The 27,847-nt window shown below is 39.9% G+C and overlaps 2 protein-coding genes across 3 annotated transcripts in view; both read left to right on the top strand.

Moving 5' to 3' along the window:
• LOC111149062 (signal recognition particle 72) overlaps positions 1-4,851 on the top strand; it is a 31,336-nt gene extending 26,485 nt beyond the window's left edge. For both annotated transcript variants that reach the window (XM_022505967.1, XM_022505966.1), the window contains 2 exons: positions 2,023-2,182; positions 2,808-4,851. In XM_022505967.1, the coding sequence (XP_022361675.1) occupies positions 2,023-2,182; positions 2,808-2,985 (338 nt within the window). In that variant the 3' untranslated portion in view covers positions 2,986-4,851. The remainder of the gene's footprint in view (positions 1-2,022; positions 2,183-2,807) is intronic.
• Positions 4,852-6,438: 1,587 nt separating this feature from the next.
• On the top strand, positions 6,439-22,330 carry LOC111149326 (ADP ribosylation factor like GTPase 9). The gene is made up of 4 exons (XM_022506320.1): positions 6,439-6,690; positions 10,165-10,327; positions 13,016-13,191; positions 21,808-22,330. Exons 1-4 carry the CDS (start codon positions 6,448-6,450, stop codon positions 21,985-21,987), a joined length of 762 nt encoding a protein of 253 aa, XP_022362028.1. The 5' UTR covers positions 6,439-6,447; the 3' UTR covers positions 21,988-22,330.
• The last annotated feature ends 5,517 nt before the right edge of the window (positions 22,331-27,847 follow it).

Below are 27,847 nucleotides of genomic sequence, written 5' to 3'. Positions count from 1 at the left end.
TCCAGATGGGTATTTTTTAAAACTTAAAAGCGATATATGCTCATTCTAAAAACAAATAAAACTTCCATCATTATACAATGGCAATAAAGCGGGGCACCTGGGTGGCTCAATGGTTAAGCCTCTGCCTTTGGCCCGGGTCATGATCTCAGGGTCCTGGGATTGAGCCCCATATCGGGCTGTCTGCTCAGCAGGGAGCCTGCTTCCCCCTCTCTCTACCTGCCTCTCTGCCTACTTGTGATCTCGCTCTCTGTCAAATAAATAAATAAAATCTTAAAAACAAACAAACAATGGCAATAAAGCATGGAAAATTCCCCCAAAATTCATACTCCCAGAGATAATTACAATTTAACTTTTTTGTATATAGAAACGTATATTATTATACATTTACATGCTCAGTCAATAAAAGTTTTTACAAAATTGATATGAACAATGTCATCAGGATAATTTGTTTTAATCTTCTACTTTAGAGTGTATTGTGCAGACATTTCTCCAAATTATTAAATGTAAATGTACTTTTTAACCCATAGCTATAGCTTCTAATTTTTTTTTTTTAAGATTTTTTATTTGTTGGGGACAGGGAAGGTGAGAGAGAGCATGTGCAAGTAGTGGGAGCAGCAGGCAGAGGGAGAAGCAAGACCCCATCTGAGCCAGGAGCCTGATGTGGGATTCAGTCCTAGGACCCTGGGATAGTGACCTGAGCCGAAGGCAGATGTTTAACCAACTGAGCCACCCAGGTGTCCCCATAGCTATAGCTTCTTTGAGTATGGGCATATGGGCATACTGTAGTTTATTTAATAATTCTCCTATTGATAGACACTTAATTAATTTATTTTAAGATTTTATTTATTTATTTGACAGAGAGAGAGACAGTGAGAGAGGGAACATAAGCAGGGGGAGTGGGAGAGGGAGAAGCAGGCTCCCTGCTGAGCAAGGATCCGGAGACGGAACTCGATCCCAGGACCCTGAAATAATGACCTGAGCCAAAGGGAGATGCTTAACAACTGAGCCACCCAGGTGCCCCAAGTTAGTTTACTATTTTAAAGAATACCATAGAGAATATTCCTTTTTTTAGATTTATTTATTTATTTTAGAGAGAGTGCAAGCGGGGGTGGAGGGCAGAGAGAAAAGGAGACTCCCCACTCTGCGTGGAGCCCAACAGGTTCAGTCCCACGATCCTGAGATCATGACCTGAGCCAACATCAAGAGTTGGATGCTCAACCGACTGAGTCACCAAGGTGCCCCCATATTCTTGCACATAACTTTGTGTCTAATGGATAGCTGCAGGATAAATTTCTAGAAGTATAAATTTTGACTAGTACTGCCAAATTAAATTGTTCTCTACAAAGGCTATACCATTGTACACTTCTGCCGTAGTGTTTGAGTATTTTTTACTGTCTCATCAGCACTGGGTATTGTTACTGCTTTTAATATTTGTTAGTTTGATAGAATTTTGCTACCTTTTTCATTTATAATTAGTGAGGTAGTATTTTTTCACATGATTACGGATTTTAGTTTCTCCTGGCTTACCCAAATTACAGCAGTGCCCGTTTTTCTTTGCATGATTTATCTATTGATTATTAAGACCTCTTTCTGTATTAAGAATGTCAGTCCACTCTCATATAATATGCAAATTTTTTTTGTTATTTCTGTTAAAAATGTATCTCTTACCAAATGAAATTAAATATTTTTTATATAGGGGCACTTGTCTGGCTCAGTCAGAACTCTTGATACTAGGGTTGTGAGTTTGGGCCTCACATTAGGTATAGAAATTATTTAAAAATAAATGAAACTTTAAAAAAATATTTTTTAATAGATACATATGTAAAGTCTTTTCCTTGATGGAAAATTTTGTGTCATGCTTAATAAGGTCTTTTCCCTGGCTAGATTATACAAATAAAACTTTCTCAGATGAACTTATTTCAGTTTTAATGTTATTTATTCCCAGGCCTGGACACATTCTTTAAGCAAACTATCTTGAAAACATTGTGGACATACCTTATTTCTTTATCACTTATTACACAGGAAAATTGCCTAAGAATTATGACCCAAAGGTGACCCCAGACCCAGAAAGATGGCTACCAATGCGAGAACGTTCTTACTACCGGGGAAGAAAGAAGGGTAAAAAGAAGGATCAGATTGGAAAAGGGACCCAGGGAGCAACTGCAGGAGCTTCATCTGAACTGTAAGTCATTGCTCCTCAGAAATCACTCAGAGCATAGGTTGATTCTTTCTCAGATGGACTCAGTATCATTAGTAAGAATTTTTAAGATATATTTTAAGTATAAGGAATACAGTCAGTTATCTTTAATAAGTGTTTTGCCAGTACGCGTATGTAAAGGAAAGAAAAGGTGGTGTTTCTGGTTTGATTATATAGTAAATATAGGATTATAGAATTGTATCATAAATGTTAGGATTCCAGTATCTTCAAAAGGAAGCTTAATTCACTGAGTCCTTCAACTAATTGAGTATAAAGAACAGATACTATAAATAAGATGACTAGAAATATTAAAAATGTTACTAAATAAGTTATTCTTACATTGTAAGGTTATGAGTCATTTAAATGTTTTTTCTTTTTCCTATGCTTTCTAAAAATTGGCATGAACCATATATTACTTTAACTATAAAGCAGTAAATATTGTATTCCAAAGAAAAATGGATAGGAAGTTGGGGAGCCCTCTTTAAAATAAGTAGAATATGTGTGGGAGGTTGTTAGGAGTAGAAAGTGAAATCCCATACATATGTTTTTATAGTCCTTTCCTTTGTTGAATATATGAATGACCAGCACTCTCCTGATCTGATGATTTCAGGGACGCCAGTAAAACTGTGAGCAGCCCACCAACCTCCCCAAGACCTGGCAGCGCAGCAACAGCATCAGCATCTACAAGTAATATCATACCCCCAAGACACCAGAAACCTGCAGGGGCTCCGGCAACAAAAAAGAAACAGCAACAGAAAAAGAAGAAAGGTGGAAAAGGTGGCTGGTGATGAGAACATTCTTTGCAGGCTATTTTTAGTCTCACTGACACTAGGAACATAATAAAGGTAACACAGCAAGAAGCACAGAGCTACTCCCTCTCCCATCCCCACATTTTCATGAAATGATTTTCTTGTGTATCACACAGGAAAATATCTTGCTCAAACTCTGCCTAGTCAGATGTGGCCTACTTGTACTACCTAGCTTTGCACAGATGATAAGGACTCAAAGTAATTGGGCATTTTCCTACCTTGATCTCTGTTGCATTTTTTCTCTTTGTGCGCTGTGATCTGGTGTTTTTTCAGTTTCACAAACAAGGCATGTTATCCAGAGTTTCCTAGGATTTAAACAGAAGCTACTTCTGTTTCAACTGGAGCCTGAAGATACTTTTTCCTATCAAATCCCACTTTAAATTATGTCTTAGGAGGCCTTAGGAGACTGAAAGTGGAATCTTCTGAGCATTCCAAGTATCTGCTTAGAAATATCATGTGATAAAAAGGGACCTTACTAATACACTGGTGTTCTTCACTTCATTACATGAATGACAACCGAAAAACTGAAGTAAATGTCATGATCAGTTTTAACCATAAATTCTCTGTTATGTGATCCTGGAGTATGGGAAACAATATATACATACTAAATACATAGTAATGAAATGTGTGTGTATGTACATATACACACACGTATATAAATTAGGACTCCTTTGCACCCCGTATTGTTTTCAGATTATGATGACATTATGCTGACATTAGCCCCATTAAAGAACTCAAGGAAAATGTATCAGCGTTGCAGGAAGTTGACCCCCTAAGACCCAGCGTTCTGAGGTTAGATGGGTTGGAGTGTCTCAGAGAGATTTAATGGCCCTGTCAGGAGCATGAACAGTGACTTCTAGGTAGAGAGGAAATCCTCCAGAGTTCCGTAATGGGCAACTTAACAGAACTTTTTGGCCCAGTTAATAGATACTAAAATGATTTGCCTTTGTCATTTGGGGTACAACTATTCATTACCCTTCTCAAAGTAATGAAGTATTGTACAGTCTGTGTGGTGTCAGTGTTGCTCTGGTCTTCCTTGCTTACAAGCCACTTTCCCACTGAACAGCTGTGAGACAGGCACACTGGGATGCCACCCTTGTTAGTATTCATTTTGTGCTGCCCAAGATAGCATTGAATTTAGACTTTGAGTATTTCCTTGTGATATTACTTCATCCTTGTTAATAAAGTGCTGCTGTGTTTGACTCTGAACATATCTATTGAAACTTCTTCAAAGGTGTTTTTTAAAAGGCTTTCCTCCTTTACAAGAGTAAGAAATGTGGTGCTGCCTAATCAGAATCTGCAGTAACATCTAAACAAGAGACCCTCTTACATATGAATGACTTATTATGACATAATACTTTTTGAGCTTAAAGAATATTTTGGTAAGAGTGATGACTTATTCCTTCTGAATGTATACCCCATTACAGGGGTAATTGTTTGTAAGCTGTTATTTAGGATTCCATTAAATTTCTGTGGTGAAGGATAATCATTTTTAGGTTGATTGAGCCAGAATTTTGGTGAAAGTTATCCATTGTTAAAATTTTGACCCAAGTAAGGCACCAACAGTGAAATTTGTATTTCTCTATTTAGTCATTGGAATTACTAGCCATTGTTATTACCAGTCATTACTGAGCAACTGAAACCTCAATTTAAATAAGTCATAATTGTCAAATGAAGTATAAACATTTACATTAATTTTCTAGTAATTATTTCTTTTGGACAGGTCTTTAATCAAGGACATATACTTTGTGTGAGTGTGTGTGTGTGTACATTTATAAAAACCAGTATGGATACATCGATTCACTGTGGTACATTTTAAAATAAAGTATTCCCTCAGTGTGTATAGATTAAGGTGTTTTGGGTTTTGGCATTTTATAAAGGACTTCCTGGTTGGTATACCTAAGAATTTTTTAAGCTGACTATCTAGAATTCTTTCTTGCCCTTCCCACAAAGCTTCAAAACTAATCTGCTGGAACTGAGAGAACCCAGTTGTAACTTCAGTGACAACTTTGGTTTCATATGTGTTTATAAACAAGCTGAGGAGTAAACATTTTTAAAGTTACTAAGCACAGCATTTTCAAGGCTGCTTGTAAACTGCTCACCTTAAAAACATATTACTCACTCAAACCTGGAACCAGCCTGTCATTCACTGTTGTTTACAAGCCTATCTGAACAGTAGATCCTGATGAAAGAAAGCCAGTTCATTGCGTTAAGATAATTTAGATTGTGAAATATATTGAGAGCAGTTTAACAAACAAACAAAAAAAAAATCCGTATACTTTTCAACCAGGTTTGTTTTTTTTTTTTAAGATTTTATTTATTTGACAGAGATCACAAGTAGGCAGAGAGGCAGGCAGAGAGAGAGGGGGAAGCAGGCTCCCCGTCGAGCAGAGAGCCCGATTGCAAGGCTCGATCTCAGGACCTGGGATCATGACCTGAGCTGAAGGCAGAGGCTTTAACCCACTGAGCCACCCAGGCGCCCCTCAAACAATTTAAGAAATGTTAACACCACCTTTGAAAAGTCCCGTGGTTACCTAATTTGCCACATACGGGATCACTGGGGATGACCATTTTGTTTAGTTGTAGTTTTATTACCCATCATCATTAGTATCTGTTTCCTGGCGGACTACTAATTTAATCTCCAGGTAATTTTATTTAAGCGACGTGTAGCCGGAATTTAAAATAAAGGAACTGTGCATGTTTCTCTTAAGCATCCTGGATATCGGCCTCTAGACCTTCCTTGTGGAATTAACACGGGTCGGAGGGCGGGAAGATAACCGACTTCACTTTCAGACTTGTGATAACTGGCGGGGAAACCTTGGGACACTCTGGGCGCTGGCTTCCAAAGCGTTCTTCCGATGGGAGACACGTGGGCCGGGCGGCTCTAGGATGATGTGGGGGAGGTGACACGCCAGGAACTGGGCCGACTTGGAAGGCCTTTCTGAGACACTGCGCTCAGTACGAGGGAATCGGGGGCATTGTGCGACCTCCGGGGTCGCCTAGGGCGATTTTCCTACCCTGAAGATTATTCCCACGGGCCTCTCCCAACTCTCGCAGCTGGGCCTCCCCTCCTCCCTATGTTCAATGCTCCCTCTGGCTCTCCCCTCTATCCTCTCCCCCGCCCCGGGTTCGGCGAATCCGCGGCGCCGCAGACTCCCGCTAGCGGGCGTCAGGTGCGCGGCAGCAGCCAGCGCGCCGGGGTACTGGCCTCGGCCGCGGAGTGACCGCGGGTGTTGTCCGCGTGGACCTACGTCTCCACCTTGAGTCCGCCACGGGGGCCACACCTGTCGGGACCCAGGGCCCAGGCTCCAGCGCGCGGGCGCGCGGATAGAGGAAATTAGGGCGGTAGGGATGGAGAAGGGGAAGGCGATGGAGAAGGGGAAGGCGATGGAGAAGGGGAAGGTGATAGAGAAGGGGAAGGTGAATGATAAGGGGAAGGTGATGAAGAAGGGGAAGGAGCCAGAGAAAGAGAAAATTCGGGAAAAAGGAAAGGAAGAGAAAAAGACGGAGGTGGTTAAGGAGAAAATTAAAGGAAAAGAGAAAGGAAAGGAGGATAATAGTAACTGTAAAGAGGAGGAAAAGAAAGAGCGGGAGACCGAGAAAGAGAAGGAACAACTCAAGGGAAAAGAAGAGAAAGAGAAGAAGGACAACAGCGCCTTGACAAAGCCCCCGCTAGAGCCGCCGGTAAGGGACCGGGGCCTCGCCCGGCTCTCCAAGGCCATTGTGGACGGTCAGGCCCGAGCGCCGCCGGCTCTGTTACGTCCGAGGCCCCGACCCGCGCGGGAGGGAATCGGGTCTGGGTTTGAGGGCATTTTACTCTGTGGATGGAAGGGGATGTGCCAAGCTTCCCAAGACCCGTCGCTGGCCCCTTCTCCCTGTCACCTGCCTTACCCTCAGCCCTAACCCTGCCCCTGCGTCCCCCCGCCCACCTCCCGCGGGTGGTGCCGCGGTGAGGAAGAGGAGGTCGCGGTTGGTCCGCACCGGGCGGAAGCGGCACCTGCGGGCATCCCGCCTCCCTCACCGACACCAGCCCCGAGCCCTCGCGGCCCGCGGACTCTGTCCAGCTGCTCTCCGTGGTGCGGGGTTCCTGAATTCGTGCAGGTGCGTCCGAGGGCTGGACTTTCTCCGTGGTTACTGCTTCCATTGTTTTCCCACCACCAGCGCCCACGAGGGTGGTCGCAAAGTTTTAACGGAGAGGTCTCAGAAACCAGGCACTGCAATCGCAAAAAGAAATGCTATGGGGGCGCCTGGGTGGCTCAGTGGTTTGAGGCCTCTGCCTTCGGCGGGGGTCATGGTCCCAGGGTCCTGGGATCGAGGCCCACATCGGGCTCTCTACTTAGCGGGGAGCCTGCTTCCCCCCTCCTGCCGCTCTGCCTGCTTGTGATCTCTGTCTGTCAAATAAATAAAATCTTAAAAAAAAGAAAAGAAAAGAAAAAAGAAATACTATGACTACTTATATGAGGTACCTAGGGGAGTCAAAGTCATAGAGTAGAATTGGTGGTTGCCTGAGGCTCTGAGGGGAGGGAGAATGGCAATGACTACAGTCTCAGCATTCTGAACGTATTTTAATACTACCGAATCGTATCCTTAATAGTGGGTAAGACGGTATGTTTTATATTATATTTTATTTCTATTATATTTATGTGTATTTTACCACAGTGAAAAAATTGAGGGGGTGTAGGATAAAAAGAAAGAAAAAACTGGCATTGTTTGGATCAGCTTAATAAGCTTCTTGCTCCTGGAGTTTCTGAGCTCACAGGTGCTTTCTGGTTCTAAACAATTTGAATTATTAACGGCGATTTGATCTCTGGTAAAACAAACTATTATAGACCCATATATGGTTAAAATAATGACTATTGACAGGGAACAGTGGTGCTCAAAATCACAAATTGTGTCAGAACTTTTGGTTTAACAATAATCCTAGCTTTCCTTAAGAGATGATCAACATAAGAAAGCATGTATTTTAGCATGTGTTTTGCTAAAAAAAAAATAAAGTAAAATGTAAGCAGTGACTGCAGAATTTCTAGACAGGATAGAGTAGGGACAGCCATGTGGTTGGAAGGAGAGTAGGGAACCGTTTTTACTCACAATATTTCCTAGGATCTCAGATACCATTATTTTGGCACCGCTGAGAAAGAAAAAAAAATGCTGCCAATCAAAATATGGCATACCCAGACACTTGGGTGGCTTAGTTGATTAAGAATCCAACTCTTGATGTCAGCTCAGGTCATGATCTCAGTGTCTTGAGATCAAGCCCCCCGTGGGGCTGTGTGCTCAGCTAGGAGTCTTAAGATTCTCCCTTTCCCTTTGCCCCTTCCCCCAACCCCGCTCTCTCTCTCTCTCTCCAAAAAAAAAAAAAAAAAGACACACCATGAATTGTAAAACCCTCGTTTTGGAGATGTTAAAATGGAGGGAGGATTGCTTGTTGGAATTGATAAAGTATGTTGGGGTAGTCTTGACTGGGCTGTTGGTGGAGACAGTAAGGGGGACACAATTCACACCCTACAGCAATTTCTTGGGCCCAAATCTGCTTTAGAGCATGCAATTTAAATCATCCTATGAGATATTCTCTATCCATGAAGTTCTTCTTCCTCACCACACTTCCAGAATGATGCTCTCATGTTTAGATGCAGATGGGAGGGAATGGGGATGAAGATAGAAAATAACTATGGAAATACCATTTGCTTTAAGAGCCATCAAGAATTCCAAAAAGAGGGCACCTGTGTGGCTCAGTGGATTAAAGCCTCTGCCTTTGGCTCAGGTCATGATCTCAGGGTCCTGAGATAGAGCCCCGCGTCAGGCTCTCTACTCGCTGGGGAGCCTGCTTCCCCCCCCCCCCGCCCCCGCCTGCCTCTCTGTCTACTTGTGATTTTTCTCTGTCAAATATATAGATAAAATCCTTAAAAAAAAATTCCAAAACAAACATGTACTTTTTCTAATTCTTCTATTCACAAGACAGTTTTCATAAATTATGCTGTCTATACAAGACCCTACTAGACCAGATCTTCAAACATCTCACTTTCACATAGATCTTATTTTCAAAAAAAGAAAAAGTGAGATAGTAAAAAAAATTCACTTTTTACTAGAAAACCAGTCTAAATCTAACATCAATATTTAGTGTTCAAGTATAAATGTAAAATATTATTGTTACTTCCAAACCAATGTCATTGAAGACAATTACTGGTGTTTTTGTGCATGAGAAACTTCTTCAGTAGGCAGTTTGGGAAATAGAATTGAATTCCTGTGGGCAATTTGTATTGTTAGTCCTTTATTACTGTTCACATTAAATTTTGCACCCTAAAAGTCACTTTTCTGAGCACTCTGAACTTTTCATACCAACCTGCCCTTCTTGTCTCTCAATCACTTGTTATAAAAATTTCTAAGTCTGGTATGTTGGTGGAATGCTTCTTTCTAAAGTTTATGTCAAGTTCAACAGGTTTTAACATCTGATTCTAAAATAAATGTTCATTTGTGATTGGAACCTAACAGTTTCTATAACCTTAGCCTTTTCATTTAATCATGATACTTCTATTAAAAAGTATAAGAGGGGAAACTTCCCCTAGTCTTTTATCTAGTTAGTGATCCAATTGGGAAAAGAAAACAGATCAATACTATGAGACCGGGTGCTTACACGCTGAATGGCATAGTGTGTGCATGAACCACAGATGTCCCAAGATCCCAAACAACAAACTGAATTCTGTTACAATCCGCAGTGGACATGAACTCAAGCAGCAAAGTGAAGATCACATCCTGTGATCTATGGCACCACCTATAAATCCTGTTATATATAGTCTATATTTAATAGATTGATCACCACCATTCTAGTTGGGGGGTGTGATTAATACCACATAACTAATTGCTGATTATAAAATACAGACTGGTACAGTTTGTCCTAGTTCTATTAATTTTTGTTTTTTTTAAGTAAACTCTGCACCCAACATGGGGCTTGAAATCACGACCCCAAGACCAAGAGTCCCATGCTCTACCGACTGAGACAGCCAGGTGCTCCTAGACATATTAAATGTTTCATGAATTTTTGTTCTGGTTTACAATTCCACAATTATTATTGGGTCCTACCACAGGCAGATGCACTGCCAGGAGCCAGGGAAACAAACCCCTGGTTGCATGAGTTTATTGATTGGTCTTTTGTTTTCACAGGAGAAAAATAAGCAGATCCTTGTGTTGGGCCTCGACGGAGCAGGAAAGACCAGTGTTCTGCACTCTCTTGCTTTAAACAGAGTCCAGCACAGCGTGGCACCCACCCAAGGTTTCAATGCAGTATGCATCAACACCGAGGATAGCCAGATGGAGTTTCTGGAGAGTAAGCCTGCTTTCTCATGACTAACAGGATAGGCGTATCTTCTTACACCTTAAGCCAGACCTATTGATAGCATCATTGTACCCTTATGAAAAGTCACACTGGGTCAGGTTTGCCTACGGTTTTAGAATGCATATGTAGTTTAATAGTTCAGTGTGGAGGAAATCACTTCCTTTTCTTACTTCCTCCTTTTTTCAGTGCTGGCATGAGAGGGAGCTGCAAGGAAGGCTATAGCACCCCCTCCTATAATACGCTGTCAATTCCCTCACTACCCCAAGAAACATTCAATCCAAGTAAATACAGCAAATACACATACTTCCTTCTCTGCAAATGCAACTATAAACAAGCCCCAAATCTCTTTTTGTAACCAGAGGGCAGCCCAGAAGTCTCTATGCTACAGTAATTCTGGGGTCATCCCCTCTCTAAATAGTGTCGTTCCCCAAAGTTCCATTATATTCGGTTCTTTACATTCTCTCCTTGGATGATTTCATCCATCCTATTGGCCTTAAATACCATCTCTGTGTTAATGACACCCAGATTTATCTATCCAACCCGAGCATATCCAAAGGTCACCTGACCTCTTCACCTGGATATCTAATTGGCCTCTCAAACCTAAAATGGTCGAGACAAAGTGCTTGCTTTATCTCCGTATCTGTTCCTTTCCCTATAATCTACTGGTCCGTAAATGGTTCCTTATCTATCGTGTTACAAGCCAGAAAAATAGGAGTCACCCTTGATGTCTCCTTTTGTACCCCCAACTCTAGTCCACAAATAAAACACTAGGAGTTTTTCTACCTCTAAACAAAGCTGGAATTCATCAGTTACATCTTTTCCTACTGCACTTATGTCAGCTGGAACCTACACCATCTCTCCCTTAGATTACTGTAATCACCTTTTTATTTTTCCATTCATCCAGTTACAGAAAGTAAATATGGGCAGAGAAACTGGTCAACGTGTAGGCAAATCTTTCAGCTAACAACATTATCTGGAATACAGGTTTTAATTTGTTCAGAAGCTATAGAAGAGATAATAATTTTAACCAAATAGATAGCTAGAAAAATAGTCTCAAAATAAGGAAGGAAGGAACAAAGGAATGAAAAAGAAAGGGAGAATCTGATTAGGGGAAGAAATGGACATATCTACCATTGGAGTGAGGGATTTTCAACGTATTGTCAAATTATTAAAATCAAAGAGGAAAAAAATCAGCAAGGATACAGAGAATATAGACACAACCAACAAGTTTCATCCAATGGACAATATAAGATTGTTCAATTAGACAATTTTAGCTACATCCCAAAGCTAAAATACATGTTCCTCTCAAAGATTCATGTAACATTTATCAAAACTGACCACCTGGTGGACCATACAACAGGTGTTAATAAATTTTTCAGAGAAGGGGCATCATCCAAACCATGTTCTTTGAATACATTGCAATTAAGTTAGAAGTTAATAACAAAAAGATGAAAATCCCAATATAGGTGAAATGTGATGGTATCACACACAGACACACAAAAATGAGGAACAACCCAAATGTTCATTCATGCTTAAACTAAATATGTTGAAACCATATGAATTACTTAGAAGATTACACAACATTCTTTTAAAAAGTTAGTAACACAAAATGCTTTATTTAGGGAATTAGCCTAGCTAATTCAAACAAAGAACAGACAAATCAAGACCCTTTCCCAGAAGTATTTTAAATGTTTTTGTTAAGTTTCTAAAACAAGGGTCTTCAAACTTTTTCTGTAAAGGGCTAGGGAGTAAATAATTTAGGCTTTGGGGGCCACATGGTCTCTAGGCAGCCACTAAACTCTGTGGTACCATGGAAGCAGCCACAGACAATACAGACAATACGTGGCAAGTCCACGTTTGTGTTCTGATAAACTTTTATTTGTAGACACTGAAATCCAAATATGATATTTTTACATGTCATGAAATGTTATTCTTTCTCTCCCCCCGCAGCATTTAAAGATGTAAAATCCATTCTTTGTTCCTGTGCTTCCAAAAATAGGCAGTGGGGCCAGATTTAGACTGTGGGCCATAGTTTGCCAGCCTCTGTTCTAGGAGAAAATCAAAACTAAATTCATTGTGTATATATTATTATCATTGCCAGAAACTTTCTTCTGGGAAGAATCAGTGGAATGAAATAATCCAAAGGCATTTTCTTTCTTTAATGCCCACAGGATCCTATTAAATCTTAGTTCAGTGTTAAGAGGAGAAATTAGTTCTGGGATTTTGATAAAAGGAAAAGACTGTGCAAGTGAGTCTGGCCAGGGAATTCGTCTATTTAAAACTTATTTTGGAGAAAGGTGTGTTTTAACCTACCCCCCTGAATTATTTTAGTGACGTACTCCCATTTTCTGAGCCCAACTGTTAGGTGGTGCCCCCCATGGCTGCTCTGTGTTACAGGTCAGGGGGCATCCACTGTATTCAAGGTAGTATCTAGTCTTTATGCTGAGTCTTTGTGTCCCAGAATGATTGAACCACTTATGGAGGGTAAATATTCCCACCAGCCATTTCCCTAGTAACATGCCTCTGGTCATTCTCAGAATTAGATACACTCTGACACAGTGGCGTTTTATCAGAACACCTGTCCAGTGTTTGGAAATTAACTAAGAGTGTCTTCCCTGCCTTCTCAGCAGCTGCTTCTGCTATGTTTTTGGTGTATTTTTTCTCTGCTGTTCTCTGTAGTTGGTGGCAGTGAACCTTTCCGTTCCTATTGGGAAATGTATCTATCCAGAGGATTGCTGCTGATCTTTGTGGTGGATTCAGCTGATCACAACAGATTACCTGAAGCCAAGAAACACCTTCATCAATTAATTGAAACAAACCCAATCCTTCCTCTGGTTGTATTTGCAAACAAACAGGTAAAAATCTGGGCAACTCTAAGTTTCACTTAATAGTTTTATTATTACTTAAAGAAATAGAAATGTCTACTTTTAATAGCTAGATATTTAACAATATGCTGTATATGCAGTTTAATTTAGACATATAAGATCTATTGGATTATAAACTCCTTGAAAATAAAAACCATTATTCATCTTTGTGTCCCTTATACTGGACAAGCATAGTAGAAATGCAACAAATATGCGTTGAATTTAATTCAGTAAATATTTACTGGTGGTTGAATTGATTTCAACAACATATTTGAGCGTCTACCATACATAAAGGAATAGTTTGCTTTAGATCAATTAGCCTGACCTGAATTTATTACACACACTTAAAAAATATAAAACAAACAACCCTGGAGAAATTGGAACCCTGTGCAGTGTTGTTGGGAATGTAAAATGGTGCAGCCACTTTAGAAAACAGTATGGCAGTTCCTTCCAAAAATTAAAAATAGAATTTGCATATCCAGCAATTCCACGTCTGGGTGTATACTCAAAAGAATTGAAAGCAGGAACGTGAACAGATACTCATCCATCCATATTCACAACAGAATTATTCACAATAGTCAAAAGGTAGAAGCAACCCAAGTGTCCCTCCATAGGTGAATGGATAAATAAAACATGATACATACAGACAATTCAGCCTTAGAAAAGGAAATTCTGACACATGCTGTGGTACAGATAAACCTTGAGGACCTTATGCTAAGGGAAATAACCCAGCAAGAAAACAACAAATATTATATGATCCCACTTTCATGAGGTACCTGGAGTAGTCAAGTTCATAGAGACAGAAAGTAAATTGGAGGTTACAAGGGAATGGGAGGAGAGGAGAGGAGAAGGAGGAGTCATTGTTTAATGGGTACAGGGTTTATACTAGCGATGGTTGCCTTGGGTTTGGGGAGGGAGAAATGGGAGTTACTGCTTTGTGGGTACAGAGGTTCAGTTTTGCAAGATGAAAAGACTTCTGGAGGTGGACAGTTAGTTGTACAGCAGCGTGAATGTACTGAACTGTGCTCTCATGCATGGTTAAGATGATAAATTTTGTTATGTGTATTTTACCACAATAAAAAAAGTAAAAAATACTAAACATCTACAGCATTGTAATAGTAAAGCCCCTCCTTCAATTGCTTTAAGATAGCCAGTCATTAGGGAACTTAATTGTCCCACTACTTCTGAGGGTGAATGCTTAATGGCAGTAAACTAAGTAATTACAAACGACCACCTAAAGGAATCTATGTTCCAGTCCAGCACAGAAGCTAGTCCTGCAGATTATATTTAAAAGAGGAGCTGGAGCTTTTGTTTTGTTTTGTTTTAAACGGGAGCATCTTACATACCATTAACTACAAAGACCATGGTACATGCAAGTGAGCGCTATAGTATTCCATTGCATGAATATACCACAATTTTACCATTTTCATTCTGGGTGTTTGGGTTATTTCTAATGGTTTATTATTATAAACAGTGCTACAGTGAATCTTCATGTATGTGTCTCCTTGTAGATGTGTATCAACATTTCTCTAGTGCATATATCTAGAAGAGAAATTGCTGGGTTTTCAGATTTGCACATCATCAGCTTTACTAGATCTTACCGAGCTGCTTTCCAAAGATATTGCACCAATTTACTCTCCAGCTAGCAGAATATGACCGATTTTTGCAACTCCATTTCAGTACTTGGTATTGTCAACCTTTTTCATTTTTGCCAGTCTGATGGGGCTGAAATTTTATCCCGTTATTCTAATTTGCATTTCCCTAATTACTGGTTCAGCTTCAACATCTTTTCAGATGTGCGTTGGTTATTAGTTTCAGATTCATTTCATTCTTTGAAACTCATTTCCACATCTGTGGATTGTCTTTTTTTTTATTTATTTTTAGAGACAGAGCAAGTGAGAGAGAAGGGAGGGGCTAAAGGAGAGGCAGAAAAAGAATCTCAAGCAAGCTCCATGCCCGGTGCTGAACCCAACATGGGGCTTGATCCCACAACCCCAAGATCATGACCTGAGTGGATGTGAAGAGTCGGTCACTCTACTGACTGAGCCACCCAGGCGCCCCTGTGAATTTTCTTTTAATATCTCTTCCCAAATTTCTATTAGGTTGTTTATCTTTTCTTATTTGAGTTGTAGAAATCTTTCCTATCTTTCAGAAAAATAATCCTTTATTACTTATAGGCGTTCTGTGTATCTTCTTCAGCAACTTGTTGACTATTATTTTACTTTGCTTATGGTTATCTTCTTTATACATAGCTTTCCATTTATTTTTTTAAATGACATTTTTAAAAGTTTATTTTCATTCCAGTGAACATACAGCAATATATATTACTTTCAGGTGTATAATGCGGTAATTCAGTAGTTTCAAATATTATTCAGTGTGCATCAAGGTAGGTATACTCTTAATTGTCTTCACCTATCTCACCCAGCCCCCCACTCACCTCCTGTCTGGAAACTGTTCTCTATAGTTAAGAGCATGTTTTTGGGGGGTGTCTCTTTTTCTTTCCTTTGTTTCTCTTGTTTCTTAAATTTCACATGGAGCAAATCATATGGTATTTTTCTTTCTCTCACTGGCTTATTTCACTTAGCATTGTACTCTGTAGATCCATCCACGTTGTTGCAAATGGCAAGATTTCCTTCTTTTTAATGGCTGAGTGATATTCCTGTGTGTGTGTGTGTGTGTGTGTGTGTGTGTGTGTGTGTGTGTGTGTTTTACATCTTGTTTAACCATCTATTGATAGATACTTGGATTGCTTCCATAGTTTGACAGTTGTAAATTATGCTTCAGTATACATAGGGGTGCATATATCCCTTTGAATTAGTGTTTCCTTATTCTTTGGGGAAATACCCAGTAGTGTGATTACTCGATTATAGGGTAGTTCTATTTTTTTATTTAAAGTAAACTCTATACCCAGTGTGGGGCTCAAACTCATGACTTTGAGCTCAAGGGTCATTTGCTCTACTGACTGAGCCAGCCAGTCTCCCAGGATAGTTCTATTTTTACTCCTTTTTTTTTTTAAGGTTATTTATTTATTTATTTGACAAGATCACAAGTAGGCAGAGAGGCAGGCAGAGAGAGAGGAGGAAGCAGGCTCCCTGCTGAGCAAAGAGCCTGATACGGGGCTCCATCCCAAGGCCCTGGGATCATGACCCCAGCCAAAGGCAGAGGTTTTAACCCACTGAACCACCCAGGCGCCCCTATTTTTACTCTTTTGAGGAACTCCATACTATTTTCCACAATGGCTGCACCAGTTTACATTCCCACCAACAGTGCATGAGGCTTTCTTTTTTTCCCATTCTTGCCAATACTTGTTATTTCTTGTGGTTTTGATTTTAGCCATTCTGAAAGGTGTGAGGTGATAACTCATTGTGGTTTTGATTTGCATTTCCCCGATGATGAGTAATGTGTTGAGAGCATCTTTTCATGTGTCTGTTGGCCATTTGTATGTCTTCTTTAGAAAACATCTGTTAATGTCTTCTGTCCATTTTTTTAAATTGGATTATTCGTTTTTTTGTGTGTTTTGAGTTGTGTAAGTTCTTTATATATTTTGGATACTAATTCTTTATGGGATAGGTCATTTGTGAATATCTTCTTCCATTCAGTAGGTTATCTTTTAATTTTGTTGTGTTTTGTTTTTGCTGTGGAGAAGCTTTTTATTTTTGTGTAGTTCCAATAGTTTATTTTTGTTTTTGTTTGCCTTACCTTGGCAGAAGTATCTAGAAAGATGTTGTTATGGCCAGTTTCAGAGTAATTGCTGCCTGTGCTATCTTCTAGGATTTTTATGGTTTCAGGTCTCACATTTAGGTCCTTAATCCATTTTTAGTTGGCTTTTGTGTATTGTATAAGAAAATGGTCTAGTTTCATTCTTTTGCATGTTGCTCTCTAGTTTTCCCAACACTATTTGTTTTTCCCATTGCATATTCTTGCCTCCTTTATCCTAGATTAATTGACCATGTAATTTTGAGTTAATTTCTGGGCTTTGTACTCTATTCTGTTGATCTGTGTCTGTTTTTGTGCCAGTACCATACTGTTTTGATTAACACAGCTTTGTAGTATAACTTCAAGTCTAGAATTGTGCTACCTCCAGTTTTGTTTTTCTTTTTCAAGATTGCTTTGGCTTTTGGGGGTCTTGTGGTTCAATACAAATTCTATAATTGTTCTAGTTCTGTGGAAAATGCTGTTGGTATTTGGTAGCTATCGCATTAAATCTGTATACTGCTTTGGGTTGTATAGATATTTTAACAATATTTGTTCTTCTACTCCATGAGCATGTGATGTCTTTCCATTTCTTTGTATTGTCTTCAGTTTCTTTCAACAAAGTTTTATACTTTTCAGAATACAGGTCTTTTGTCTCCTCGGTTAGGTTTATTCTTGGGTATTTTATTATTTTTGGTGCACTTATAAATGAGACTTTTTTCCCTTAATTTCTCTTTCTGCTCCTTCATTATTAATGTATAGAAATGCAAAGATTTCTGTACATTGATTTTGTATCTTGCAACTTTGCTGAATTCATTTATCAGTTCTAATAGTTTTTTTGGTGGAGTCTTCAGGGTTTTCTATAGTGTCATGTCATCTGCAAATACTGAAAGTTTGACTTCTTGCTTACTGATTTGGATGCCTTTATTTCTTTTTCTTGGCTGATTGCTGTGGCTAGGACTTCCAGTATTATGTTGAATAAAAGTGGTGACAGTGGACATCCTTGTGTTGTTCCTTACCTTAGGGGAGAACTCTCAGTTTTTCCCCATTAAGTATGATGTTAGCTGTGGGTTTTTCATATATGGCCTTTATTATGCTGAAGTATGTTCTCTCTAAACCTACTTTGTGGAGGGTTTTTATCATGAAAGGATTAATTACCTTGTCAAATATTTTTCTGCAACTGTTGAAATATGGTTTTTATCCTTTCTTTTATCGATGTGATGTATCATGTTGCTTGATTTGCAATTATTGAACCACTCTAGCATTCCAGGAATAAATCCCACTTGATCATGGTGAATATTTTTTTTAATGTATTGTTGGATTTGGTTTGCTAATATTTTGTTGAGAATTTTTGCATCTATGTTCATCAGAGGTATTGGCTTGTAGTGCTCTTTTTTGTGGTGTCTTTCTCTGGTTTTGGTATCAGTGTAATGCTGGCCTTATAGAATGAATCTGAAAGATTTCCTTCCTCTTTTTTGAAGTATTTTGAGAAGAATAGGTATTAACTCTTTTTTAAATATTTGGTAGAATTCGTTTGTAAAGCCATGTGGTGTGGACTTATGTTTGTTGGGAATTTTTTGCTGATTCAACTTCATTGCTGGTAATTGGTCTGTTCAAATTTTTATTTCTTCCTAATTCAGTTTTGTCAGGTTATATGTTTCTAGGAATTTATTTATTTATATTTTTAGTATCCATGTCATTTACTTCTGCTCCAATCTTTATTATTTCCTTCCTTCTGCTAGTTTGTGGTTTTGTTTGTTCTTCTTTTTGTAGCACCTGAATGTGTATGGGTACGTTGTTTATCTGAGATTTTTCTTGCTTTTTGAGGAAGGCCTGTATTGCTATAAACTTCCCTCTTAGAACTGCCTTTGCTATGTCCCAAAGATTTTGTACCTTGTATTTCCATGTTCATCTTTCTTCATGTAATTTTTGATTTCTTGGTTGACCCACTCATTGTTTAGAGGCATGTTATTCAGCCTCCATCTATTTGTGCTCTTTCCAGACTTTTTCTTGTGGTTGATAACTAGTGTCATGGCATTGTGATCAGAAAAGAATGCATGGTAAGTGAGTGAAAGAGAGAGAAAGAGTGCATGCAATGAGTTGGGGGGAGGGGCAGAGGGAGAAACAGACTCCTGCTGAGCGGGGAGCCAGGTGTGGGGCTGGCTCCCTGGGACTCCAGGATCATGACCTGAGCCAAAGGCTGATGCTTAACTGACTGAGCCATACAGGCACCCCTTCCTCTTCCTCCTCCTCCTCCTCCTCCTCCTCCTTCTTGTAAACTCTATATCCAATGTGGGGCTCCAACTTATGACCTTGTGATGAAGAGCTCCATGCTCTACTGACTGAGCTACCCAGGCACCCTATCCATAATGTGCTTTTATGACTACAAAGAACCCTCTTTGTAATCCAACATTTTCTTCATATTTTCTTCCTCTCCAATTCCATCATTAATTTATTACCTTGAGACATTGCACACAGGTTTACTGGATCTATTAACACTGTTCAAATGTCACTACAGGCTCTAAGAATAAGTGAATTCTGATCTCAGACAGGCAATATATTGGGATGATGAATATCTAGAAATGTATCAACTGCAGCCAGATGCCACCAGAAACATTTTTCTAGATATGTCTCCTGAGGCAAGGGAGATAAAAGCAAAAATAAACTGTTGGGACTACATTAAAATAAAAAGTTTCTGCACACCAAAGTAATCCATCAACAAAACAAAAAGTGGCTCAGTGGGTTAAGCAGTTAAGTGGCTGCCTTTGGCTCAGGCTGTGATCCTCGGTCCAGTTTTCGGATGGAGCCCCAAGTTGGCTTCCTGCTCAGCAGGGAGCCTACTTCTCCTTCTCCTCTGCTGCTTCCCCCTGCTCGTGGTCTCTCTATCTCTCTCTCTCAAATAAACAAAATCTTTTTAAAAAGGCAAATACTGGGACACCTGGGTGGTTCAGTCAGTTAAAAGCGGCTACCTTCAGCTCAGGTCATATAATCCTGGGGTCCTGGGATTGAGTCCCACATCAGGCTCCTTGCTCAGTGGGGAGCCTGCTTCTCCCTCTCCCTCTGCCCCTGCTCATGTGCACTCTCTCTCCCTCTCTCGCTCCCTCTCTGTCAAATAAATAAATAAAATCTTTAAAAAAATAAAATAAAATAAATAATAAAAAAGGCAAATACTGACTGGGAATAAATATTTGCAAATGATGTATCTGATAAGGACTTAATATGCAAAATATGTAGAGAACGTACCCAACTCAACATTCAAAAAGCAAATAATCCAATTAAAAAATAGGTAGGAGATACAATGAACAGACATTTCTCCAAAGAAGATATACAGATGTCCAACAGACACATGAGAAAGATGCCCAACACCATTAATCATCAGGAAAATGTAAATTGAAACCACAATGAGATATCACTTCATACCTGTCAGAATGGCTAGAATCAAAAAGACAAGAAATAAGTGTTGGTAAGGATGTGAAAAAAGGACTTTTGTCCATTGTTGACAAGAAAGTAAATTGGTACAGGCACTGTGGAAGACAGGATGGTGGGTCCTCACAAAATTAAAAACAGAAATACCATTATGATCTAATAATTCCACTACTGAGTATTTACCCAAAAAACCTTAAGTACCATTTTGAAAAGGTATTGCCTCTCTGTGATTATTGGAGCATCATTTACAGTAGGTAAGATAAGGAAGTAACTCAAGTGTCCATCAACAGGTAAATGGATAAAGAAGATGTAGCATATATACACATATTGGAGTATTACTCACCATAAAAAAGAATGAGATCTTGCCATTTGTGAGAACAGGGGTGGACCTAGAGATTATTATGCTAAGTGAAATGAGAAAAATACCATATGCTTTCACTTATATGTGGAATCTAGACAACAAAGGAACAAACAAACAAGAAGGAGAAATAGACCAATAAGTATAGAGAACAAATTGGTGGGTGCCAGGGGGAAAAGCTGTAGGGGGATGGGCAAAAAGGAGTGAAAGCGGGGAGCACCTGGGTGGCTCAGTGGATTGGGCCTCTGCCCTTGGCTCAGGTCGTGATCTCGGGGTCCTGGGATTGAGCCCCGTGTTGGGCTCTCTGCTCAGCAGGGAGCCTGGTTCTCCCCCTCTCTCTGCCTGTCTCTCTACCTACTTGTGATCTCTCTGTCAAACAAATAAATAAAATCCTAAAAAAAAAAAAAAGAGTGAAAGAGAATGGGAGGTACAGGCTTCCAGTTATGGAATGAATAGGTCACTGAGATGAAAGGTACAGCATATATAATGGCATATGCTGAATAAAGTCAGTGGTATCATAATAGCATTGTATGGTGAGAGATGGTAGCTACAATTATGGTGAACATAGAATAACATACAGGGTTGTCAAATTATTATGTTGTACACTGAAAACTAGTGTAAATGTGTGTCAACTATACTTCAATTAAAAAATTGATCCTATTGAATATCATTTGGATAAATAAAGAAATGGAGAAAAATAGAAGCAGATTGGCTACAGTGTTTGGAAATTGATTAAGGTATTAGAATGGTTTAATTTCATTCCAAAAATTCTTTCTTGATGATAGCTCATAACTGCTGATATAATTCTGCTGCCCTTTATTTTTCTCTCTCTCATTTTTTTGGTAAGTAATCTCTATCCCCAATAGGGGGCTCACACTCAAAACCCCAAGATCAGGAGTTGCATGCGCTACCAACTAAGCCAGATAGATGCCCCACTGCTGGTATAACTCTGATTAAAATATTTATATTCAGACTACCACTGGGATCATAATAATGGGGTAACAATATCTTTTACATTAAAATGAAGGTGAGATCATTGAGAGCAATAAGTGAGAATAATAAATGTATCTATCCAAAAGGATTGCAAAATAACCAGCTCTTTCCTATGCTTTTTCTATTCTGGGTTGAAGGATCTCGAAGCAGCCTATCGTATTACAGATATCCATGAAGCGTTGGCATTGTCTGAGGTGGGAAATGACAGGAAGATGTTCTTGTTTGGAACCCAAGTGACTGAGAACGGCTCAGAAATACCCTCCGTTATGCAAGATGCCAAAGACTTGATTGCACACCTGGCTGCAGATATGCAGTGACCACGCCCAGACCCACTGTGCAGCTGTCAGTCTAAATCTCACTAGGGACTGTTGAGTGACAGGTTTGAAGCCGAAGGTTTCCTCTGTCAAATAAAAGAATAAGCCATTTCCTATTTTCTTAATGCATGACATATACACAAAGATAATGTTAATTGATTAAGAGCCTCTCTGTGTTTAGATTTTAAACTTTAAAAATATTGGTAAAATAATATATTTGGGGGGATTTGGATTTTCAGCAACAAAATTAAAGTGAACATTAGGAAGCATTCAAACCATTTGTAGTTTTTCGATGGCATGAGATTTATAGTAAAATATTTTAAGAAACTACCTACCTCTTTTCAAGTAAAAATCCAGGTGTCTTTCCTTAAGTAGATTAACTTAATACTGTAAGGAAAGAAATATCAGGATAAGGCAATGAGAAAAGTAAGCATTATCAGACATACATAGAAATAGAAATTAATAGCATTTAGAAAGATTTAGAAAAGGCTTCTCTTTTAAGAGCCTGATATATACTAGAACAGGAACACTGAGGATTTGATTTTTAAACACTTGAATTTTGCTCTTATACATAGATAAGCTTTCTTCACTAGAAATATTTTATGATAACTCTGTTCATGTACAAACATGATATAAATCCAATTTTTAAATTTAGTGTCTTGTCTTGCTTTTAAAAAATAAACAAACAAACAAAGGGCGCCTGAGTGGCTCAGGCGTTTAAGCATCTGTCTTTGGCTCCGGTCTTGATCCCAGTGTCCTGGGGTGGAGTCCCACATCAGGCACTCTGCTCAGAGGGAAACCTGCTTCTCCCTCTCCCACTTCCCCTGCTTGTGTTCCCTCTCTCATTGTGTCTCTGTCAAATAAATAAATAAATAAATAAATAAATAAATAAATAAATATCTTTTAAAAACAAACAAAAGGACTTCAGTTTCTAGTCAGTATGTAAGAAGCTCAGAAGCTGCCCCTCCATTCTAACAAGTAAAAAGCTAAACAGACTAAAAATCAACAACTCTTCTAAGATCCATAAGAGAGATGAGGACACAAGGCAAACTCCTGCCCCCGAGACTGAAGAAACCAATACGAGAATACAGAGAATAACAATTTCCTGGAGCAAAGCTTCATGAGTGGAAACCAACTGTGGGAACCAGTGCCAGGGTGGGAAAACCAGAACTGTGATTGACGAATTGCTGGAGATTCAGATGGATGACTATGAGTAAAAACTCCAGGGGATCCAGGCATAGTGGGGTCCCTACAATTTTGTGAGTCTTAGCTCCACAGGCCTGATGAGGATCCCACAGCAAATATCAGAGAAAAATCCCCTAGTGCTTCCAGAAGAGGGAAAAAGGAACCATTTAGTAATACTCCAAAGCACTCTTTCTTTCTTAACAAGGACTGTCTTCACGGAAAACTAGTTAACCAGAACCTAACTTCCTGAGGTATTATCAAACCCTAACCGGGGGAAGAGAAATACCCAACTCCAGCCCATTCTAGGCATTTCGTCCCACATAAGCAAAGAAGAAAACAAAGGCAGACATGTGAAGTTCACAGTCCAGAGGCACAGGCTCACTAAAAGACTAAGACCAATCACAGGACAGCAGAACACTTCTCCCTCCCACACCTCACCACCACATTACTGAAGGTCTGTTTATAGCAGTTTCTTTTACTTAGTACATCATGTTTGGCTATCAAGGAAAAATTATAAAACTTACATAAAGCCAGTGGAATGGTTGGTTGACTGTCTGACTCTTGATCTCAGCTTGGGTCTTGATCTCAGGGTTATGAACTCAAACCTTGCATTGGGCTCTGTGCTAGAGGTGGAGCATACTTAATAAAAAACAAAACAAAACAAAAAACAACCACACAGAAGAGACATCAGAACCATATGCAACATCAGGGGGAAAAAAAAAAACAAAAAAACAACTCAGAACAGAATACCTAGGGACTGTAGGACAACTATGAAAAATGTAAGATGCATGTAATGGGAATACCAGGGGGATCAAAAAGAAAAAAAGAGATAGAAGAAACATTTGAAACTATAATGAGTGTGCAGATTTCCCCAAATTAATGCTAGGCATCAAACCACAGATCCCAGAAGGTCCAGAACACCAGTCAGGATAAATGCCCCCAAATTACACATAGACGTATCATTTTTAAACTGCAGAAAATTAAAGATAAGAAAAAAACCACCTATAGAGAAATAAAGATAATTACATTGTACTTCTTCTCAGAAACTATGCAAGAAGAGAGTGAGTGAAACATTTAATGTGTTGAGAGAGAAAACCCACCAACCTAGAATTCTATACTTTGTGAAATTATCCTCAAAAGTAAAGAAGACATTCTCAAACGAAAAAAAAATCAAGGTGGGCACCTGGGTGGCTCAGTGGGTTAAGGCCTCTGCCTTCGGCTTGGGTCATGATCCTGGAGTCCTGGGATCGAGCCCCATATCGGGCTCTCTGCTCGGCGGGGAGCCTGCTTCCTCCTCTCTCTCTCTCTGCCTGCCTGCCTCTTTGCCTGATTTTGATCTCTGTCAAAAATAAATAAAATCTTAAAAAAAAAAAGAAAAGAAAAAAAATCAAAGGAATTTGTTGCCAATAGACCTGCCTTGCAAGAAATGTTTAAAAGAAGTTATTCAGAGAGAAGGAAAATTGTAGAGGTCAGAATTTCACATCTACTTAATTAAAGGAAGAGTACTGGAAAAGAAATAAATGAAGGTAAAATTAAAACTTCTATTTCTATTTAATTCTTTTTAAAAAAGATTTTATTTATGTATTTGGCATAGAGAGAGAGAGCATAAGCAGGGGGAGTGTCAGGCAGAAGGAGAGTCAGAAGCAGGCTCTCTGCTGAGCAGGGATCCCAATGTGGGGCTTGATCCCAGGACTCTGGGATCATGACCTGAGCCGAAGGCAGACACTTAACTGACTGAGCCATCCAGTGCCCCTATTTCTTTTTTATTTTTTAATATTTATTTATTTATCTATTTGAGAAAGATATTGAGCATGGAGATGGGGAGGGGCAGAGAGAGAAGCAGACTCCCTGCTGAGCAGGGAACCCGACACCGGGATAGATCCCAGGACTACTGGATCACGACCTGAGCAGACCATGCCTAACTGACTGAGGTACCCAGGCGCCCCTGATAAAAGGATTTGTTCTGCAAATCCTTCCTTTTAAAATTTGGGATTTGTGGCAAAATAAAAAACAAATTTAGTGAAGATGATTACCCCTTTGAATATTAGCACATAACCTCCACTATCTAGTATTGGATTGAAATAAAATGTACTTAAACTTAGGCATTTATGTGCAAGATGTTAATTGCCCTCTGAGAGATGAGATGTTAGAGTGATACTTTAAGGTTACTGACTTTCTCACCTTCAGAGTTGCAGAATAATGTTGAATAGTGTCACATCACAACAGCCACTTGGGTTTCTAAGGTCAGTCAGACCTTCCTTTATCTGCCCTATGGAAGATGGATCGCCCAGTGATTCAGGATTGTCAGAAACCCTGGATTTCAGTCTCAGCCCTAAAGATTGCCAAGTACTGCCCTTTGGACAAATCCCTTAACCATATTGTGTCTTGGTGTTCACTCTGGAAAAGGATTAAATCAAATGCAGACTACTTCCAGCCCCGAACTCTGATTCTATCTCTTCTTTAGATTTTCTAAGGTAGTTGTGGGTATATATAAGTTCCTGGATACTTATTTCAAAGGTAATGCCAAAAGCTTTTTGGATAGGGAATGATAACTCTGTTCAGTCTTGTTTTTGTCACACTCTGATTTTAGCTTCTGCATTTTGGTAATAACTGTTGTGGCTGGACTTTTTTCCCTCAGTGAAGAGCTATTGAATGGCGACATGACAGTGGCTGCTTGATGCTAAGGATGATTAAAGCAGGGACTTGAGGGACGCCTGGGTGCCTCAGACGTTAAGCATCTGCCTTCTGCTCACGTCATGATCCCAGGGTCCTGGGATCAAGCCCCACATTGGGCTCCTGGCTCAGTGGGAAGCCTGCCTCTCCTTCTCCCACTCCCCCTGCTTGTGTTCTTGCTCTCACTGTCTCTCTCTCTCTCTCTGTCAAATAAAGAAATAAAATCTTAAAAAAAAAATAAAAACAGGGACGTGAGATGCTCTCTGGCTAGCAAGGGAAGTATATGACAAAGGCGTTCCTATTGAAATGACACTCAGCCAAGACAGGTTGTTGAAGAGGCTGCTTGATTGGCTGCCGGTTTTCCAATAGGGCCTCATCAGTGGCATTCATTACCTTAGAATAATGACCACTGCCAGCTTCCCAGGCTCAGAAACTTTAAGTGTAGTTAGCACACTAAGAATGAATCTGTCTTTTCACTTATTGATTTAGTCAACATTTATTGACCACCAACTATATGCCAGAACTCTTGCAGTTAAAATGATGGAAATTCAGCTTAGATTTGTGTGTGCCAAAAAAAGGCATTTGGGGAGGGGCTCAATATACTGGAAATCTAAGGGATGGGCAGATTCAGGAGTTCAGAGATAACAAGGCTGTCTCTCCATCTCCTGGTCCTGCTAACTTCTCTTTGGCTTCATTCTCAGATTCCCTCTGCAAGGAACTGCTCTCGACGCTAGGCCTACAACATCCATATAGCTCATGATCCCAGAGTAAAATGGATCCTCTCTTTTAATACAGCCATCCAGCAAATCTCATGGAGGGGAGACTGGTTCTGCTGAACTCACATATTGATCTCTGAACCAATCCCTGTTGCCAAATTGCCCAGACCTGGTGGTGGGGTGGGGGGCAGGATTAACCCCCTCAACCGTGTGGAATGAGTTCCCCACAGAAAGAATGGGTTCTACTTTTAGAAGAAGGAGAAAGGGATTCTAGGCAGGAAAACAACAGAGAGAATGATAGCTGTTCACAGCTGTCCACTCTACTTAGCACTGAGCCTGCACCAACTACCAGGACAGAGACTGTCCCTGTCATCAAGGAGCTTATATTCTCGCTATGGAGGCACACACAAAAACAAAAAAGCAGATGAAATAATTATAAATTGTGTTGAGGCAAGGATCTGAGATAGAAAGTAATGGCAGGAACATTTTTAAAATTACTGTGGGTTGGAAAGACTTGAGTGGGTGATATTTAAGCCAAGCCCTAAAGGATAGAAAAGAGCCAGTATGTGAAGAAAGGGAGGAGTGGGCTCCAGGCAGTGGGGACAGGTGTAGTGAGATGCTGAAATGGGAAAGAGTTTGATATGTTAGAGAAGACTGAGGAAGCTGGAATGTAGACAGCAGGGGTGAGGCAAGCCCACAGAAGACTGGAGAGAGAGAGGCAAAGACCAAGATCCTGGGGCATCTTGTGGTGCAAAGCTTGAGATTTATTCTAAATAGTTTGGAGGGTCATGATTGTCATTCCACCAGTTTGAGGGCACTTCAGAATCCAGAGACATGATTGTGGCCTGGGACTGGCATTGCTAAAAGGACATGGAAAGAAAAGAATGGATTAAAAACACCTTTGAAGGATGAACTTGAGTTGCTGGTGTACTGGAGGTAGGGAGAGGGGTGAGGGAAAGAGAGAATCCAGATTGATTCCTAAATTTCTCCTGGGAAAGATGTAAGTCAGTTTCATGAGATCGGTGGATAAAATCAGAATGCAAATAGGTAACTGTGATATGGACCAGAATTAATTCTGTGTGATCCTAATCTCTCCTGGTAATCGAAATCCCTGCGAAGCTGGGTCAGGTCAGAAAGGTGCCTGGTGAGCATGGATCTGTTGATGTATGGTGGTGGCATCAGGTCACAGATCCATCTCGAGAGGGCCTGAAGAACTGGCCGTATATAACGTTTGCAGTCTGTTGGCTTTGCGCTCTCTCCTCTCTGCAATTTTTGAACAGACATAACCA

This window comes from Enhydra lutris, unplaced genomic scaffold (assembly GCF_002288905.1).
Source record: "Enhydra lutris kenyoni isolate GAN:26980312 unplaced genomic scaffold, ASM228890v2 scaffoldscaffold21, whole genome shotgun sequence".
Taxonomy (NCBI): Eukaryota; Metazoa; Chordata; class Mammalia; order Carnivora; family Mustelidae; genus Enhydra; species Enhydra lutris.
This window is presented reverse-complemented; position numbering and strand designations above follow the sequence as displayed.

Coding starts and splice junctions, on each gene's coding strand:
- LOC111149326 (XM_022506320.1), top strand. CDS start 6,448: ATGAAGAAGGGGAAGGAGCCAGAGAAAGAGAAAATTCGGGAAAAAGGA. Junction 6,691..10,164: donor AGCCCCCGCTAGAGCCGCCG/GTAAGGGACCGG, acceptor TTGTTTTCACAG/GAGAAAAATAAGCAGATCCT. Junction 10,328..13,015: donor CCAGATGGAGTTTCTGGAGA/GTAAGCCTGCTT, acceptor TGTTCTCTGTAG/TTGGTGGCAGTGAACCTTTC.